The 18,033-nt window shown below is 55.2% G+C and overlaps 1 protein-coding gene across 2 annotated transcripts in view; it reads right to left on the reverse strand.

Annotated features, from left to right (window-relative positions):
• The window catches only part of IQCA1 (IQ motif containing with AAA domain 1), a 94,580-nt gene that overhangs the window by 65,200 nt on the left and 11,347 nt on the right, over nucleotides 1–18,033 (reverse strand). For both annotated transcript variants that reach the window (XM_053655168.1, XM_037161508.2), the window contains exons 5-6: nucleotides 16,978–17,049; nucleotides 5,076–5,281 (exon numbers count right to left, since the gene is read on the reverse strand). In XM_053655168.1, the coding sequence (XP_053511143.1) occupies nucleotides 5,076–5,281; nucleotides 16,978–17,049 (278 nt within the window). The remainder of the gene's footprint in view (nucleotides 1–5,075; nucleotides 5,282–16,977; nucleotides 17,050–18,033) is intronic.

The raw sequence follows: 18,033 nt of genomic DNA on the forward strand, positions 1-18,033 counted from the left end.
GCCGAGTCCACGTGGCTCGGGCCCCACGGTCAAGAGGACCGCGGCGTGCACGGGCACGTGTGCTGAGTGGGCGGGTCCCGTGCTGCGAGCCGTTTAGGATGCTCACAGAACAGTAACCCATAAAGGGAGCAGCCGCTAATTAGACGCAGCCTCTCAGGTCCCCTGAGACCACCAGACTCAAACTTGCGGGGCCGGGGCCGGGGGAACGCGGCGTCTCCCAGGCTTTCCGGCGGCTCCTGCTTGCGCTCCAGGCTGAGGCGCTGCGGGCTGGGCTGTTCGGCTGCTCCCCGCCTGCCACACCTCGGTGCCCAGGCCTGGTGCAGGGGGTACGGGGTTTGGAGAGCACCACAGAATCCCTGCCCGGCCCCCACAGGCTTGCCATTGTGAGGAAAGGACAGAGGCCCAGGGCGGAGACCCGCACGGGCCAGTGTCACCTGGAGTGTTCACGGCCCACAGAAGGGGAATGTGTCCACCCAGTTTGTACACGAGCCCCTGGGCCCGTCTGTCAACAGGACCTGGCGCCTGGATAAACCACCAGAGCCCGTAGCTGCTGGGCGTTCTTAATTTGATTGACTGTGACGACTGACATCAAACCACGCGATTTCACGGGGGGGGGGGGGCCACACCTGTCCCCAAGGCTGTGGTGGAAACGCCGGGGCCTTGGGTTCTCACCCCTCCCACCTCGCGTCCCCCATTCACTCCCCATGAAAGCGACCGGCAGAAAAAAGTAATTCGCTGTCTCAGCGGAGTGACCTGCTCACATTCGTGTCTCCACCACAGACCGCAGCTGCTTCTGTGAACGGACTGGAAATATCATTACACGAGGGACGTGAAATAACGAGCCCCTCGCAGGTGTGCCCACCCCCTCCCACTGCCCTCTGAAACTTTCTCTACTCTGAAAGTCACGTGTAGGCCGCACAGAAAACTTGGAATATGAAAGAAAAGAACAAACAGAGCCCTGATCCTACTACCCGAAGACGTCTATTGTGAGCCTTCTGGTGGCTTCTTTTGATGTCCTTACAAGTCCTCCGAGAGAACAATTCTGAACCTTCTCCCGAGACCCAATTCCGGTTTCACACAATGCACGAATTTCAGAGAGTCTCTAGTCCCCCGCGAGGATTTGTTTCTGCTGGTAACTACCCAAGTTTTTAGCCAAGTTACCTGACTTCCCTCAGTCCACCCTGCTGTCTATGAAATAATTGGGCCCCGCTCTCAACCCCCATCATCCCCCCTCCCTTCCTTTCATCTGCACAGAACCGTCCCCCAGCTCTGTGCGCAGGGCTTGGAAGCAGGAGGAGGAAGAGGCGGGGACACGGAGAGCCCCGGGTTCCCAGGTCACAGCTAAGGAGGCTCACAGCCTTGGCAACCGCCCCCTTTTCCCACAGAATGACCGGGTGCACTCACTGCATCCCAGGGCCAGGAACCCACGGAACAAGGTTTCTGCGGTTGCCACGTTCAGAATGAGACGTGCTTTGCCAGCATCGTGGCTTTGGGAACCGAGACCCAAGTCTGCTTTCTGGCCCTGCCTCTCATGAGCCATGAACCTGAGAAAACCTTACTCAACCCTTCTAAGCCTTGGCACCCAGCAGGGCATCCGTGGGAGGCGCCCAGCACAGTGGGGAGAGACTCGGCTCCCAGCCCGGCAGCCTGGCTTCGAGGCCCCTCCGTGAGAGACGCACAGTATCATCTTCCCCGATGGGTAACATGATAGATGCCACGAGACAAAAAGGCAGAGCATCTTAACAGCTAGCAGGGCTCCCGCCTGCAGACCCTGGGCCCTCCCCGTCGCTGGCCCTGGTGGTTGGCTGCGTGCTGGCTCAGACGCGGAACGAGGCCCCTCCATCTCCATCACTGCCAGACCCTCCATCGTACATGGTTCAAAGGGGCCTGAGGAAGCAGGGACACCTCGGGGCCAGGCCTGGAGCTGCCTCGCTGCCTGGGGACGGCAGTCTCTCTGGGCAGAAGGACGGGCAGGACACTGGGCATGGGTCCCAGGAGGTAAGTGACAAGACGCAGGCGGGAGAGACGTCAACATTCCACACAGGACAGCCTGCAAAGGTTGAAGGTCAAGGAGCAGCGCTGGTTTTCCGAGCTGACAGCCACCCAGGTGGCACTGATGCCCATGAGGGAACCGAGGAAGATGTTGGCACCTGCTGAGTGACAACAGCTGCCGTGTCACAGACTGGCTGTGGGCGGGTAGCTCCGGGGCTCCAGGTTCTCCTCGGTCACCCCCAGGGGTTGGGGAAGTCGCTCCTGGTGGCTTTTTTCCTTTTTCTTTCTTTCCTTTTCTCTTTCTTTCACTCCTATCGACCTATCCATGTACCTATTTTTAAATTTTTATTAGCGTATAGGGGTAACATTGGGTGATAACATTAAATCCTACACCCCCCACATGTTGCACCCCATGCATCGGACCGCTCAGCGCTCGCGTCCTGCCCCTTCCCTCACCCCCTCCGCCGTCTGTGATGATACTTGAAAGCGAAGCTTATCGATGGATCTTGGAACTTACAGGGCAGTTTACAACACGTCCCAAGACAAGGGAAGCAGCGACTGAAGCAGGACAAGACATCTGAAGACCAAGGGTCCCCTGACTGAGCTGTCACTGTGGTCACCACTAATGGCAGGTGGCTCTCTACACTTCAGTGTGAATAAAGGGAAACGGCCAGCACAGTGTTCAGCGTCCCTCAGCGCTTCCCAGCGTCCAGCACCACAGGGAAGCGGGACTCGAGGGAGTCCCGTCGGCAGCGCTGGCCCGAGCGACACAGTCCGTGTGGTCCCTCACTACGGACTCCCCAGCGGAGGGGCGGTGGGCAGCGCTTCTATCACGGGGCTGTCCCCAAACGTGGGGTCCCAGCCCCTGAAGGCTCTGTTCTCTCACGTGCTGAAGGGGTCTTTGCCGGTGCGATTAAATCAAGGGCCACAAGACAGGGAGATGGTCCTGGGTTACCTGAGTGGGCCCTGAGTGTGACTGTAAGTGTCCTCAGGTGAGAAGGGCGGAGGGAGACCAAGATGCAGGGAGGAGAAGCCCACGTGACCCCAGAGGCTGGAGGGACGTCTCCTTCGCACACGAAGCTCAGAGTTGGTTTCCACGTCCTCCTTCAAACTGCTCCGTCCCTGAATTCTCTGCAGGGCGCATGTGTTCCTTGTAACACTGGGGAAAAGTCTCCCTTTAAACTAATTTAAAAACTGGCTTAAATAAAACAAATCTTAGTATAACCCTTTTTGGCAACCATAAGTATTATTTAAATGAGCCAAGGCCAAGCATTCCAGATCGAAGGGGTGTGTGTGAATCGTCCCTTCTGGTCATTTCTTAAGCTGTCATTGTGTGCCCTGCCGGAATTTGGCCTGAGGGTGGATCCCGTTTCATGTTTTAAAAGATAATATTTGCTCTTTATTTGTCTTTGGCTTAAAAAAGCAAGGAGAAGGATATTATCAAAGTCGGTCAGATAAATGTAATCCCGCTGGGAAGATAAATTCGCCTCCACTCACATAACTTCCAGAGAGGGAGGGCTGCATCTTTGTGAAAGACGCCCAGACACCCGCGGGCGCTGCCCCCCGCCAGGCCCCCGGCGGCGGCTGGCTCGGGGACCCAACGGTGCCTGTTCTCACGGGTCTGGCCCCCGAGGGTTGCGCCTGTTTCTGAGGGAGCCCCAAAACCGGAGCCTGGGGAGGGCCGCGCCCAGCTCCCCGGCCGCACCAGGATCTGCGGCAGCCACCCACCCAGGAGCCTCCCAGGCCCTCGGGGAGGGGAACAGCTCCCATCTCCCGGTCTTCGATGAAGATGCCTTCCCAGTGTGTTACACAAGTAGTGCGTTAACCTTTAAAACGTTAGGGTGTTTTAAAATTTTAAATGCTTATTTGGGACTATCTCCAACAGTTGCTTGTTCAACTGCTTGTCTTTCTTCTAATACATTTTTAACTAGGCTTTTACTATAGAAATAATACTTAGTGACCAAGACTACTAAGGCGCAGAAGAACATAAAATAAAAGGTCACTTGGCTGCTGTTGTGTCCAGAGGCAGCTGTGCTGACGGTGTCTAGTGTCTGTGCACATGTGAACACAGTCACTAGGATAAATGTGTGTATGAACATACATGCACGTGTGTGTGTCTTTTATGAATTTTAGCTTATTTGGGGTTATAATTGTACATAGTGCTTTCAACTTGGTTTTGCCACCAAAAAATAAACCGGACCGTGAAGTGCCTGTGTGAAAGTAGAGTCACGTCCCCAAGGGCACGTTTTTGTGGGCACCCACCCTGACATCCCCGGAGAAGGGAGGGGAGCTCCTGGTGACAGAAGTTCGATGACACAGGGCGCGCCACCCTCACTGACCGTGAACACGACAGTTTTCATTCTGACCCGACGAGACTGAACGAGAAGACTCGGTTCGCTCGACACGGTGTCTTCCTACCTACGTGTCCCGCTTGGGTGTGACCGCCCCGAGCCACTTCCTCCGGACCCCCTGTGTGACCGGGCCAGAGGGGTGGCTCACTGTGGCCCACACGCTTCCCTGCACACGCGTGGAGAGCACGCAGCCCTGCATGCCCGGGCCGGGCCAGTCCTCCAGAACTTTCCGTTTAGGTGGGGGAGAGGCCACAGGAGCGAGCAGATGTCACGCCACAGCAGAGTGACAGCCTCCCGCACACAGAGGTCTCCGTGCTCTGCAACCCCCAGCCCTCTCGCACCGTGGCGAGTGTCCTGTCCTCCCGGAGGAGGAGATGACCACAGACACACGCACGACCACGCGGTGACACAGTGATTCCGCCCCAAGCACAGCTCCAGTCTGGCGGTCTGTGTGCTCCGGTGCCGCTCGCCCGGCCTGGAGAGGGTGGGGGGATGGGGCTCCAGCCCACGGGGTCACAGAAGCATTCCGTGGCCCACATTAAAGAAAAAGACGCCGGCAACTTCATTCCAAAAACTTAGTTCCTGAACTCTTAGCCTCACCACTTCCCTTTGCTAAAGATGAAGCCGGAAACCCCACGGATATAGACCGACACACCTCTGTGCCTGAGAACCCTGGTCCCTGGGGCGGCGGAGACCACCAGGGGCAGGCCCCACCCGTGCGCTCCCGCTCACCTGCACTCGATGAACCAGCGCCGGATCTGGTCCTGCAGGTTCTCCTTGATGTCCGGACCCTCCGTGAGCTTCAGTTCGTCCTTGATGGTGACCAGGGCCTGTCTGTAGTTGTTCTCATGCTTGCTCTGCACCGCGCTCCGCAGACAGGTCACCTTCTGGGCCTGGATCATGGCATCGCTGACCTCGTCAAGCAGCTGAGGCGGGTGCTGAAAACAGGAGCAAAGAGGTTTGCAGTCGCACAGGTTGTGAAGCCGGAGAGAAATGTTAGACACGAATGAATCTGGCCACGTGCTCAGTGGTGCCCTGGCGAGGGCCCAGAGAAGCACACCCAGGACCCAGGAGCCGAACGGGCGGGAACATTCGGAGTCGGGCATCACTGCCCGGGCGAGAGGCCAGGGCGTGAGCTCCGCACGGTCTCCTGGAACCCGGGGGGGGGGGGTGCCAGTCAGCTCGAAAGAGGCACGCTCCGGCGTGTTCAGTAAGTCTCTCCAAACCTTCCTGGTTGCTGGGAGGGCCAAGACTGCAGAACAAGACGATGTTTGAAGCGAGCCAAGAACTTGGGAAGAGGGTCTGAGGGCTCCGATTTCGAGAAAAACGAAACCCAGATCGGCTCTGGAAACATCTATTCTATTGTTAACACCTCCAAAGATGAAAATTCTCTGCTCACTCCAGACATTGAGATATCACATCCCTTTGTTCCCTCTCCACCAAAAATCCGCCCATCAGGAAGTCAACAAACGCCTGGCTAGCGAGCGCCAACCAAGACCCCAGCACGCGCCCAGCCCCCGAGCAGCAGAGGTGAGAGCAAGTGCGGAGAGCCGTTGAGATGAAACTCTGCTGCTGAGCGTCCCTGGGGGACGCCGCGGGCTGGACGGGAGTGACGTGGCACTGCCCACGGGTGCTCTACCAGAGCGCCATGTCGTGGGCGTGGATGGACAGGGTGAGAAGGGCCTGGGGTGCCAGGAATCACAGCCCGGGGGCTGGGAGGCAGTGACCCTCGGCAGGTAGAGACCCTGAGGAGCTCGGAGATTCAGCTGGTCGTCAGCACACGAGGGGCCAGCTCAGGGCGAGATGGAGCCGGCCCGCTGAGGCTCCTGCTGCCGGTCCAGCGGGTACATCGTCGGGAATTTCCCAAGCTGTTAAATAGCCACTTTTGAATATGAAATTATATAAACTTGTGATTGTTTGAAAAATGAAAGTCATCGGCACCAACAACTCATCGCTTCCTGGTCGTTTTCACTGGACGGGACCGTTAACTGGGCTCTTGACGTCACTCGGGTCCCATGTTCTCTGCATGACACGCGTGTCTTCCCACCGCGTCCACCACACCGTGGGCTCAGCACGCAACGCAAGGCCGGGCCTCGTGTGTGTTCCGACCGTCCCGCCTGGAGTGATGGCAGAGCGATAATGCAGGTAAACCTGAGCACCTGCCCTGCCTGCACCGGTTGCCTTCAGAACAGCACTAAGAGCCAAGGAAATGTCCTTCTGAAAACCGCCCTCTGACTCAGCAAAGGTGGGCGCCCGACTTCAAAACACAATGGCCCAGCGAAGTGCCGGCCTTTTCCTGTCACCTCGCTTTTATCTCACTCATTACCGTGAACGAAAACAGCGTTCCACGTCCATACGGGAACTACCTCCGTTCACGAGATGCACCTGCTTAGCCAGGCAGACAGCAGGCACCGGGCTCAGTAAGGTCACGAGTGCCCTGTGAGGATCGACGGCTGTGCGGGGTGTGCAATGAAGAGGGTGGGTATTTGTCAGTAGGAAGTTGTATACGCACATCCTTACGTCAACGAAATGCTACGTGCACACGGTTTTCCCGGAGAGCCATGGGAAAGCATCACCAGCACAGCGCCGGGCACCCTGAAGGCCGAACCTCGCTGTTCTGGAAGGTTCCCCCATCACTCCTGGGTCCTCTGCATCCTACCCACTGCCCACCTTCTGCGAGCCTTCTTTCCCAGAGGCCGCGTGGTGTGGGAGGGGCCAAGAGCCCGCAGAATCCAGGGCAAAGCTGACCTCAGAGGATGTCTGTTGGGTTGGAGGGATCAAAAGAACCTTCTCGACCTGGAGCAGGGAACAAACAAGCCAGGGCCCGGAGGTGGCACGGGAGCGCGGGCTGCGGGTGGCCAGGAGGTGGGCGGGGCGGAGAAGTAGCGACTCTATTCACCCTTCATCCCCATCAGCGGCTCTGAACCTCTGAGGCTCAAAGACCAGGCACAGCTCTGTCTACTGAGGATTGGACTGGGGCCTGGCTCACGGGGAGGAAGGGCACAGGCGCGGGGGTGGGGGGGAGAGGGTGGCACCTTCATTCTGTCCTAGCGAGAGGCCGGACAGCTGACCTCGGTCACCCAGCTTACGCAGGCTCCACCGGGTTCCAGTGCTAACGTCGCCGGCCCCACCTCCCACCCTCCCCTTTGGAAGGAAGTCACCAGGCACCCTCTGCTTCCTTGGGGGTGGGGAACCCAAAAGTATTTGGAATTCTTCTTCATCAAAGATTTGTCTCTTCTCCCACATTTATTGACTCAGTGATATATTTACATCGGTATGGCCTCGTGGATATTTCCTTTATACTGCAGGTTATAATCCCCTAGCTCTTTATTTTGTTGTTTGGATTGTCCCAGTTGGATAGTTGTGACGGCGACTGTATGGCCTGCAAAGCCGAGTGATGATGAGGAAAAGGAAGAATGAAGAGGAGGAGGAGGAGGAAGAGGGACAGGATGGGAAGAGGGGAGAGTTGGAAAAAGGAGTCAAAGATGCCCATGCAGGGATCCCTGCCTGCCTCCCCCCGTGCCCGCCCCCCCTACAGAAATGATCTCCTGGCTCTTCCCACCACCCTGTGCGCTCCCACCAGGGAGTGTGACCACCATGTAAGGACAGGGAAGCAGAAAGGCCAAGCCACTCTTCCAGGTGCACACAGCTGACCACCGGTGCAGGCAGGAACCCCCCCCCCCCAGCCCATCTGGTCCAGAGCCACACTCTGGGCTCTCGGGGCAGAATGCCTGTGTGACTTCACACAGTCATACCCTGTGTGACTTCAGATGGGGCACCGACTCTGCGGGCTCGGCTTCCTGCTCAGCAGGAGGGGGCAGTATCAGGCTGTGGAAACTGGGGGGAGGCTCCCCAGGAAGCCCTGCCTGGGGCCTGGCCTGGGGGGTGGGCAGTGCGTGCCAGCGTGGGGACAGTGTGAAGCTGTCACGGCCAAGCGGCACCCATGTCGACATGGACAGAGCCAAGGAAAGCTAGGAAGCTGCCTGGCGAATAAAATTCCAGGATGAGAGGAAAACTTCAAAGTCCATTTCACAAGCTGCAAAAGTAGTGCACGACCGATTCAGGGCTCCGTTTGCAGGGACAGACCTACACACTTAAACCAATGACTTGTGGAAAACCGAGATAATCTCAGAAAGACTCAATTCATGTCGTAGACTAAAATCAGTTCCAAATGGATGGAACTTATGTGTAACAAGCACGTGCACTCACACACACACACACACACACACACACACACGCACACAGTCTCCTAGAAACCACCAGGAGCCCCTGGGGGTAATTGCTCAGCGTGAAACCACAGCCCAGATGCGACTGGAATTTGGCATCCACTTAGTGACATGAAATCAAGTTAACAAGATGAAAAGAACAGCATACATAAGGCCGTTTATCAAAACACGCCCGAGGAACACGAAGGAAGCCAGCCAGCGACGGTTTCGGGGTGTGGCAATGGGGGGGCATGGCGTGCACGACAGGGACCCTCCGACGGCTTCGAAGGTGAATCTGGAATGGGGGGCACAGAATCACTTTAAGAACAATCTTAAACAAACTAAGTCCCTCACTGCAGAGGTGCTCAAAGGCCTGCAAAATCCATTCCATGTGCCTTGTGTCGAAATGAAGGGACAGGGGTTTCTTTACTGAATCATTTAGAGCAGCAACCGTTCTCCTGTCTCCGGGGCACTGCTGCCCATTCCAGTGTCCTCGTTCTAAACGTGTGAAACAGACATTTCTAATTCTCACACAGATTTCCACCTGATTTCTCCAAGGACCCTTCTAAAACTCATCGTGTTTGTGAACGTGTCACAAGGGGTCTTTGCTACAAATGACCCAGATTCCTTCATCTCTGATGACAGTGTGATTTGTTTTGAAGTCCTGCATCAATGTTATGATTCTCTCTCAATGAATCACATGAATGGCTTCCACCCTGCAATTACATCATTTCTCATGGCACTTTACAGCAAATTTCTTCCATAGATGTACATCCACAAAGCATATTTTTGCCGGGCCTTCTTCCCCCGGTTTACCCCCCAAACTGAAGTAACACATCAGTGACGGGCACGTGCCCTGACAGTTGCTCTCTGTGAAGGGTTCCGCTGGCTTCTGCTGTTCCCGAGATCTGGGTGGAGCAGGGAAGCCTCCCAGCCGTCCTCCGAATTGTCACAGCCCCTCGGTCCCCACGATCTTTCACTGGGGCTCTTTACTCATGTCCACGTCCACCTTGGAGGTAGAAACAAGGCCGCTACGACCGTCCTATGAGACAGATGAGGTCACGGAGGGGCGTAACCAAGGGAGGCCCGAGTCACCCTGTGTGAATGAAGGAGCCAATGAGAAGCTTCCCGGCTCCCGAGGCTCTGAGTTCGCCTGCTGCCTCGCTCCGTGCTGTGGACGTGTGTTCACGCGTGTTTCTTGGTACAGACTCCGTCTCGTTGCTTTTGGATGTCAAGGCCATTGTCAGTTCAGGTCCTATGTTAATGGGCAGCTTTTCCTTGGGGGGAAATCATGCTTTTTTCCTCTCTGATGACTTTGGTCCTAGGGAGTTTGAGTTTGGGAACTTGTCGTTGCGTAAACAGCAACTCACTTCAAAGTGAATTACAAACATTAAAGGGAAACAGAGAACATGATGGCCCACGGTGTATCGCGATACATTAGCTGCAGAATTACGCATCTTAATGAAGGCTTCCCATGGGAATAAACCATTATATTTACAAGCTTTCTGCAGTTAATGACCCGGAGCCAGACAACGCAACCTATGCCGAAGGCAAGGTCCTCCGTCAGCAAAAAACATACATTTTAATAATTGATGTTGCCGAAAACCAGGACGTCAGAGGGCGCTTCCTGGGCTTGTGGGGAAATGGGACTCCACGGTCCATTACCTTCGAATGCTTAGCCAATGTGTCATGGGCTTTGTCTTTAAAAACCCACGTTCAAATTAGCTACATGAAATGGACACTTGTCCAAGAGAAAGTCTGTTCAATTCATCAGCCACAAGTACACTTGCAAGTAAGTGATTTGACGAGGGCGCCTTTCTGGGGAGGCTCATTGTCTTGGGCGGGCGGGTCTCGCATCTTCCTGATGCTCTGTCGTCCCTGGAGGTGAAGACTGCAGTGAGGGGCCGAGCGGCATCGAGTGCCGCAGACGCCCATGGTGCGGAATCTCTCCCTGTGGTCAACGCAGAGAGGAGTGAGCTCGGCGCCTCCGGGAACCGCGGGCGTCGGGGCTGCTGGGACGCTCCCAGGGGCCTGTGGCTCCCGGCCCTGCGCCCCTGGCCCTGACCTTGCCCATGCCTTTCACAGCTCGTGCTGCAGAGTGAACTGCTCTCCAGGCGGTCCATTCAGACATCTCGTGTGCGTTCCTTTGTTTATGGCGGCAATCCATTTTGTTTTCATCATTTCATTTGAACGCCCCTGTATTTACACACCTGTGTTTACACCTGCACGCCTCCTCAGAGCACCAGCGGACGTGGAAACAAGACTGTTCGGGGCCCAGGGCCAGGGCTCCTCGGCCGTCTGTGCACGGAACAGCGAGGTTACATCCATATTGGAAGAGGCCACAATTTTCAAGGGTGCCCAACGATTTAAGATGAAATATTTTCTAGTCCATTAAGCCTAATTTCTAAAAAATCTTTAGTAGTTTTGAAATTCACCTAATTAGGAGCTCGGCTAGAAGGGAGCCTGGTTGAGCTTATAATTAATTGGCGGTGGAAACTTAATCTGCCACTTCTGTGTCCTACTTTCTTGAAAATGTTTTTTTAAAATATTTTATTTTTTTATCTTTAGAGGGGAAGGGAAGGAGAGAGGGAGAGAAACATCAATGTATGGTTGCTTCTTGTGTGTCCCCCTCTGGGAACTGGCCTGCAACCCAGGCATGTGCCCTGACTGGGAATCGAACCTTTGGTTTGCAGGCCCGCGCTCAATCCACTGAGCTGCACCAGCCAGGGTTTTTAAGTACACACTTTGATGGTACTAACAGTTTGCACAGCACTATTTTAAGCGGTTTACTAACTAATTTAGTTCTTGGAACAGCCTTCCAAGTAGGCAGCATTATTACTCTCACTTTAAATACGAGGGAACTGGTGCACAGAGAGGTCAAGAACGTACCCGAGGCCACGCAGCCAGGAAGCGGCAGCCTGGGGGTGTGACTGGGGGCATCCGCTCCTAGAGTCTCTGCTCACGCCCTCTCATCTCCGCTGTGCCCCTGAAGTGACAGGCTTCTCGCAGCGCAAAGCACGTTGTCGGGAATGTTGCGCCCGGGGTTACACAGATCGCACTTCAGAAACCTGTGCCTGCCACGCGTCAGCAGGCGTGGCCGGCCCGCCATGCGCAGAGGCTGGCGACCCCCTCCCCCGACACAGTTCCTATTGGGGCCTATTTCCCAGAATGGGTGACTTTTCTGACCTTGGTTAACTTCAGCAGACCAAAAACGACAATTTCTAAATAAGCCTCTTCACACCGTGAAGGATGGAACCCCTGCACCGGCCTGGACGCCATCGGAAGACGACTGCCAGCGAACGCTGACGCAGCACGGACTGTGTGCAGGGTGCCAGACGGTTCCAAACGCTCCGCAGAGCCAGCTTCTCCCACTGCAACCACCACCTGGGAGCCAGGGGCTGGGCCACGCCCAGGTTGCCGTGTGGGGTCAGGCACCACCCGAGTTCACCCAGAGTGAGGGCCGCCGGAGTTCAGGGCCCCCACCGCTCTTCATGTCATTTTCAAGGGCTCTGGCCTGGGCCCTCATCCGAGATAAACCAGGGCAGACGTCCTGCGTGAGGGCGCAGGTCTGGGAATCTGGGATCAGGAGACAAGAGGGAGGGAATGCTTTTCATCATTTACTTTCTGATGACCTGGACATCTGGGACAAGAATGAAGCAAAGCAACAGTAATAATAAAAAAACCTTATCAAACTAAACTTCCTACATCACTAGATTGTAAAATTCCAGTTAACAGGAAAAAACAAAACCCAAAACAAACCTGTGACTTTTCCTCTTTCCCCCAAACCTCCTGAGGAGGGTGGGCTTTTGAAGTCACAAAGAGGGCTCGGTCCTCCCGGAGCTCAGCCCCATGCTGGGCCCGTCTGTGGCCTGCACACCTGGCCAGGCTGGCGGTCTGCGCATGTTCCTGGTGTGTGGCCGGCACCTGCGACCGTGGGGCTCGCCAGATCTCCCCGGGCGGCTGTACCTTCGATGGAGGCGGTGAGCTGCTCCAACCGCACTGCTGATGAATCCGAATGACGAAGGCCGGGATATTTTCTATTTTGAAACCAGTGGCCTGCTTTGAAGTAGTTCGTGTTTTGCCACACAGAAAAGTTATCCCACTTCTTGACAGCTTGCTGTTGCAGGAAATCATCCAGTTGTCATGACAACACACTGTATTCTTCCAAGATGATGAACTCAGCCACCATTCCTTGAAGGTGTATCATCCCCTCCTCTTTTAATGCTCTTCCAAACAGGCAGCGCCAGCCTGCTTTTAACAGGAGAAGCCAAGACAAGGAGGGTGGCAGGGCCTGTCACTCCAAGTCCTGCAGTGGCCCCTGCAGCAAAGCCAGGCACACGTCCCCAGCTGACCCCCTCAATCCTGGTTCTTCACAGACATGGACAGCAAAGACTTCAGGGCTAGGGGTGCAGACGTACCCTCACTTCTCTCTGGGACACCACCTCTCTCCGGGACAATTGGGGGGTGGCCCTGTGGCATTGAAAATCTAAAACAGAGCAAAACAAACCCTCCCCAGATCACGGCAGTTGTTTTATTGAGAATACATTTATTCCTAGAAACAACCAAACGACGTTATTTGGAGCCAAATGTAACAGCCAACACACGTGACCAGGCTGTATGGCGTGGCTTTCGGTTGACATTCAAGTGTGGCCATACCAAGGTTTCGGTTCTCCGCTCATCTTGGCTCCGGCAGCCCCTCCAAGGAGGAGCCTGGGGGGGGGCTGAGGGCGTGGGAAGCCGCCTTGGAGGGAGTGCACCGGGTGCCCAAGCTCCTAGTGGGGTGATTTGTTAGTAAGGAAGAAGTCTCACTTATTGACCCCAAAATAACCTAGCGCACAGCTTGTCTCCTGCTCGGGTCTGGGCCTGAGCAGGGTTCTGCGGCGCTTTGCGGGTACCATCGATGCGTTTCAGAGTGACAGCTCTTTCTCAGGAATCAGCGAGCCCGGTGTCCATTACAATGCAAACATTGATGGCTTCAGGGTAACACAGAACATGCGACGGCGGGGACTGTGGAACAGCGGACTGCAAAGGGACCCAGGGCACAAAACGCATCTCATCCATTCCGTTCCCTTCTGCTGGGCCCACCCCACTGGTGCCGCCAGGGGCGAGAAAAACGTTGTGCCGGGAACTGAGGGCATGATGAGGTCTCTTGCTCTCATTCCGCTTTCAGGCACTACATGGTCGCCCCTGGAAACATGCCGAGCTCCTCAGGCAGATTCGAAGACAGTTCCGGTCAACGGTTTCCACAACCGCACGGTCAGTGCCGGGGGAGAGGATGGAGACCCACGCTTCCAAACGGGCGGACAGTATCTTAATCAGTGATAGAGGGGAAACACATTCGCTGAAGACATTTCTTGGGTTTGGAATAATGGATTTTTACGGTTATCAGCCAGTGAACAGAAGATACCATTCTCTATAAATTGAATCCATACACTTCACAATGGTGTAAAATTTCAATAGGCCACGAAGACTGAGAGAAAGTCACATTTAATAGAAAACAGACAAGTCATTCTATACTATCCAAACTCAGCTTTGCTGAAAAACGAGTGGGCACTTTTTTTATTGGAGCCGAGCAGAGTGAAATGACAAAGTAAAACAGGAAAATCAAAATAAAACACACGCCATTCTATCTTTATGTGGCATCCATGTAAGATATTAAGACTTGATGATGAAAAAACACTGCTCGGCCGGCCTCTAGTTCCTGGCGTGTGAACATAACAGACAGCCAGTAAACGAGGGCGGGGTTCAAGTACTCGGGGGCTGCTGAATGAAAGCAGCTGCTAACAGCAGACTTCACGTTCGGCTTGGGTTATCCAGAGTGAGTCTTCGGACTCCGAGTTCAGCGCTGAAGGCAGAGACTTGGAGACAGACACTGCTCTTATCATGGCGTCTCATATCTGTGAGCTTTGCGAGGGCGGCACCTAAAAGCAGCGCAGCGCGGCGGCCTGGCTGCCTCTGCACGGACCCCGCGCAGCGTGGGGGTCTTAGGAGAAGACGCCGATCGTATGCTATGGCTGCTTACTTTTATCTTTAGGTGTGTATTGTTTTTCCAGCTAATGAAGCAACATTCAAACACTCTGGAAAATGCAGACAATTATGGACAAGAAAAAAACCTTCCAGAGGCCCCACGTTCAAGAGTGAGCACTGAACTGGGTGTTTCTTTTGTTTGCACGTGAACGGATGTTTGCGTGTGTTTGGTTGAAATCACATTGTACAGATCATTCTAAATTGTATTTTCACTCTGGGTGTTGTCATGTCATAAACATGTGTTCCTGGCGGTGGCATGTTGCCACGTGTATGGAGGCCTCCATCGTGAGTCAGTTTAACTGCGTTTGCCACTCTGAACACTAGGTGTTCACTGTTAAAAAGAACCCAAGGAAAATCTGTGTGCATCACGTAGATCTCTATTTCTGATGACGAAACCGGGGGTGACGACTATAAAGACTGTAATGGCCGAGTGGCAGCTAACGGTCACTTGGAACGGCTGAACCCACCCAACGCACCGCGTGTGAGAGCAGGCATGCGTCACACGCTTGTCCATAGTTATAGCTGGAAACCGGAGCCGCTCGCCCTAGTTCGCCAGTCCCAAGATGCAGCTTTTTCGGTTTAATGTGTCTGAAATTAGGGATGGATGCTTATTACAATCAAGGGTGGGTTTTGGTTTCTTTGACCAAATATATATATTTTAAAGGCAAATAAAAATCATGACACACCTTACAATCAATAACCTCTCAGATTCCATGAAATAGTGCTTCTCATTTAACTGTTCATCTGTATTTTGGGGCATTAGTGAGCAGCCATGATGTACAGGAACCACCTCAGGACACAGGTCACGGTCCCAGTGAATTAAAACATGTTGATTGTGATAAAAGACACACACCAAAATTCATCAGCGGCTTTTAAGTCCAGGGCTCAGTCGGGCTAAGTGTAGTCACGGTGTTGCCCAGCAGGCCACTGAAACTCTCCATTTGGCAGAACTGAAACTGAACCCCAGGCACACAGCTGCCCGCCCCTCCCCCCAACCCCCGGCAACCACATTCCACTCCTGTTTCTGTGAGTGTGACTCCTTTAGAGTGACACGGCCTCTGTCTCTTTGCGACTGGCTTATTCCACCTGGTAGAACATCCTCCAAGATCACCCATGTTGTAGCCTGTGTCAGGACTGCCTCCTTTTTCATGACCGAATAATACTCCACCCCATGAGTCTTTAAATCCTACAAACCCTTGACAACAGGAGGCCCCAGCTGGAAAATGAGTGGTGGGCCTGGCTCACGCCCACACACCCCTGCTGGGCACTGTAACAGGTTCCGTGGGCTTTCTTTCCTTTTCTTTCTAAATTGCTACGTCCCTTGATGAGAGCTGAGCAGGTCACCCAACAAGTCCCCCGTGGTGGCGGCCCTCTCTGACGGCGATGAGCCTTGAAGAGGAGGAGACTCAGAGCTGTCTCGCAATGGCTGCAGGGCTGTGGTGAGAAAGGGGGACTAGACGCACCCCGAGTTCCCACGGGGACAGAAGCCCAGCCAGTCTGTCGAAACTGCAGGGAGGTGACTGTGGTTGAATGTCAGGAAGAAGCGTCCACAGTGAACAGCGTGGGCTGCCCTGGGAAGCAGGGGTCTCCCCTCGGCTCAGGAGGGATGCAGAGGGAGGGGACCGAGAACACGCCCCAGCACAGACAGACTCCGAGACAGCCCCCAAGGACTGCCACCTCCTGGTGCTCACGCCCTCTGCTGCCTGGTGCAGGTGACCCTGTGACCTGTGTCTCACCGGCTGAGGAGGGCGAAGGTGAGGTGTACCGCTCCCGTGGCCCTCGGCAGGACCTGGCTGGCTTTGGTGGACAATCGCATGAAGAGAGGCCCCCATGCTAATGACGGGCCCAAACCGAGGCTCCGTCCAACAGCCCCTGGGAGCTGAACCCTGCCAATGACCACACATTCCTGGGAGCAGGCCTTTCCCCTGCCGGGCCGCAGGGGGGACCCCATGCCGGCCCACCCTTGTCCGTCAGACAGTGGGCAGAGGTCCCAGCCAAGTACAGCCTCCTGAGCTCGGCGGCGGGAATCACAGGGGCCAGCTGCCAGGTCGGCGGTGATTTGTTCCACAGGCGTGTGTGACTAACGCGCCCTCGAGACTCTGCTTTGGTCACCACCCCCACACGGCAGCTCTGCCAGGGCAGCCTGTTCTCATGACCACCACTGATGGCCGGTGGGATTCTGAGCATCTCGGGCCACCCCCACCTTTGGGGGGCGCGCGAGGCGCACGGGGCTGTGCAGGCGGCACAGTGCCGCTCTCCCCAGGTCCCTGCCAGGCTTCCCTGCAGCACAGCTGGGGTCTCCCCGACCCACCGGCTGCGTCAGGGACTGAGGAAGACTCACACCTCATGGGGCCCCCTGTCTGAGAAAAGCAGGTGCACACTGTGTGTGGAAGAAAACTCACCATCCCCAGGAACACCATCTCCTCTTCCCTCTCCAGCTTGGTTCTCTTACACTGACGGAAACCTCGCCAAACCTGTGAACAAAGAAACGGTTACTGGTCTGTACATAAGGAGGTAACGCAAACACGACCACGGGAACTGCCACACGACCTGGCGTGCTGCCTGCGCGGGCGAGGCTGACGGAGTCCACTTCCTTCCTCCACTTCCTTCCGGGATCAGAGGCGACATTTCTACAGAAAGAACAAATCCCAGCAATGGCCCATCCCGCTCTCTGACACCTGGGGACGCTGAAGTGGACCCTTGTCCCAGATTGAAAAGAGTGTGGCGGTAGATATGAGGGTGTCAATTCGCGGTTTTAAAAGTAAAATTCCTGCAGTCGCACGGGGGGAAAAGAACACATCGGCTTGTACGGCTCAGCTGGGACCTCCAGTGCTGGCTTGCAACCTCACCTCTACACACAGACTGGTCTCCGGTCAGCCCCGCCCCCGCTGTCAGCCCTGCCCCCTGGCCCCCTCGCTGCCAGGACGGACAAGGGTCCTGACCTCCCTGCTCCCACGTCACGCCCGCTCCAGCCTAATTCTAGTTTGCCACAGGCCATGCTCCGCACTTCCCTGGGAGCGACGCAGTATTTATTTGAAAAAAGATGGGGAGTAAACCAGCGGTGCTCATCTGATTCCGCCCACTGGCGGTGGTCGCGGGGATTCTGCGTGGGTGTGCACACATCCGTGAGCTAGCAGGCGCTAACCCTCCTGTAACTGCACGCCGTGTGCAAATGGATTTTAAAAAATTCATCGAGGATGTACAGCCTCTCTGAGTTGTCAGCAGCAAGTTATCTTTCCGATAATTATCAATGACTTAAAAAACGGGAAGAAAATGCCTTGTGCTTCATACCTATCTACAATAAAGGTTAACAGACGCGGCCAAGCTGAATTAACAGCTTCCCCAGGGTGAGAAAACCGATCCCATCCTCCTGGACGCAGGGCTCCGGAATTCTGAGCCGTGAGCTGACCACACCCTGGGACACGCATCCCCGGCTGCATCCGACGCCTGGGCCCCCA

Source organism: Artibeus jamaicensis, unplaced genomic scaffold, assembly GCF_021234435.1.
Source record: "Artibeus jamaicensis isolate MK-2021 breed Jamaican fruit bat unplaced genomic scaffold, CSHL_Jam_final contig_944, whole genome shotgun sequence".
Lineage (NCBI taxonomy): Eukaryota > Metazoa > Chordata > Mammalia > Chiroptera > Phyllostomidae > Artibeus > Artibeus jamaicensis.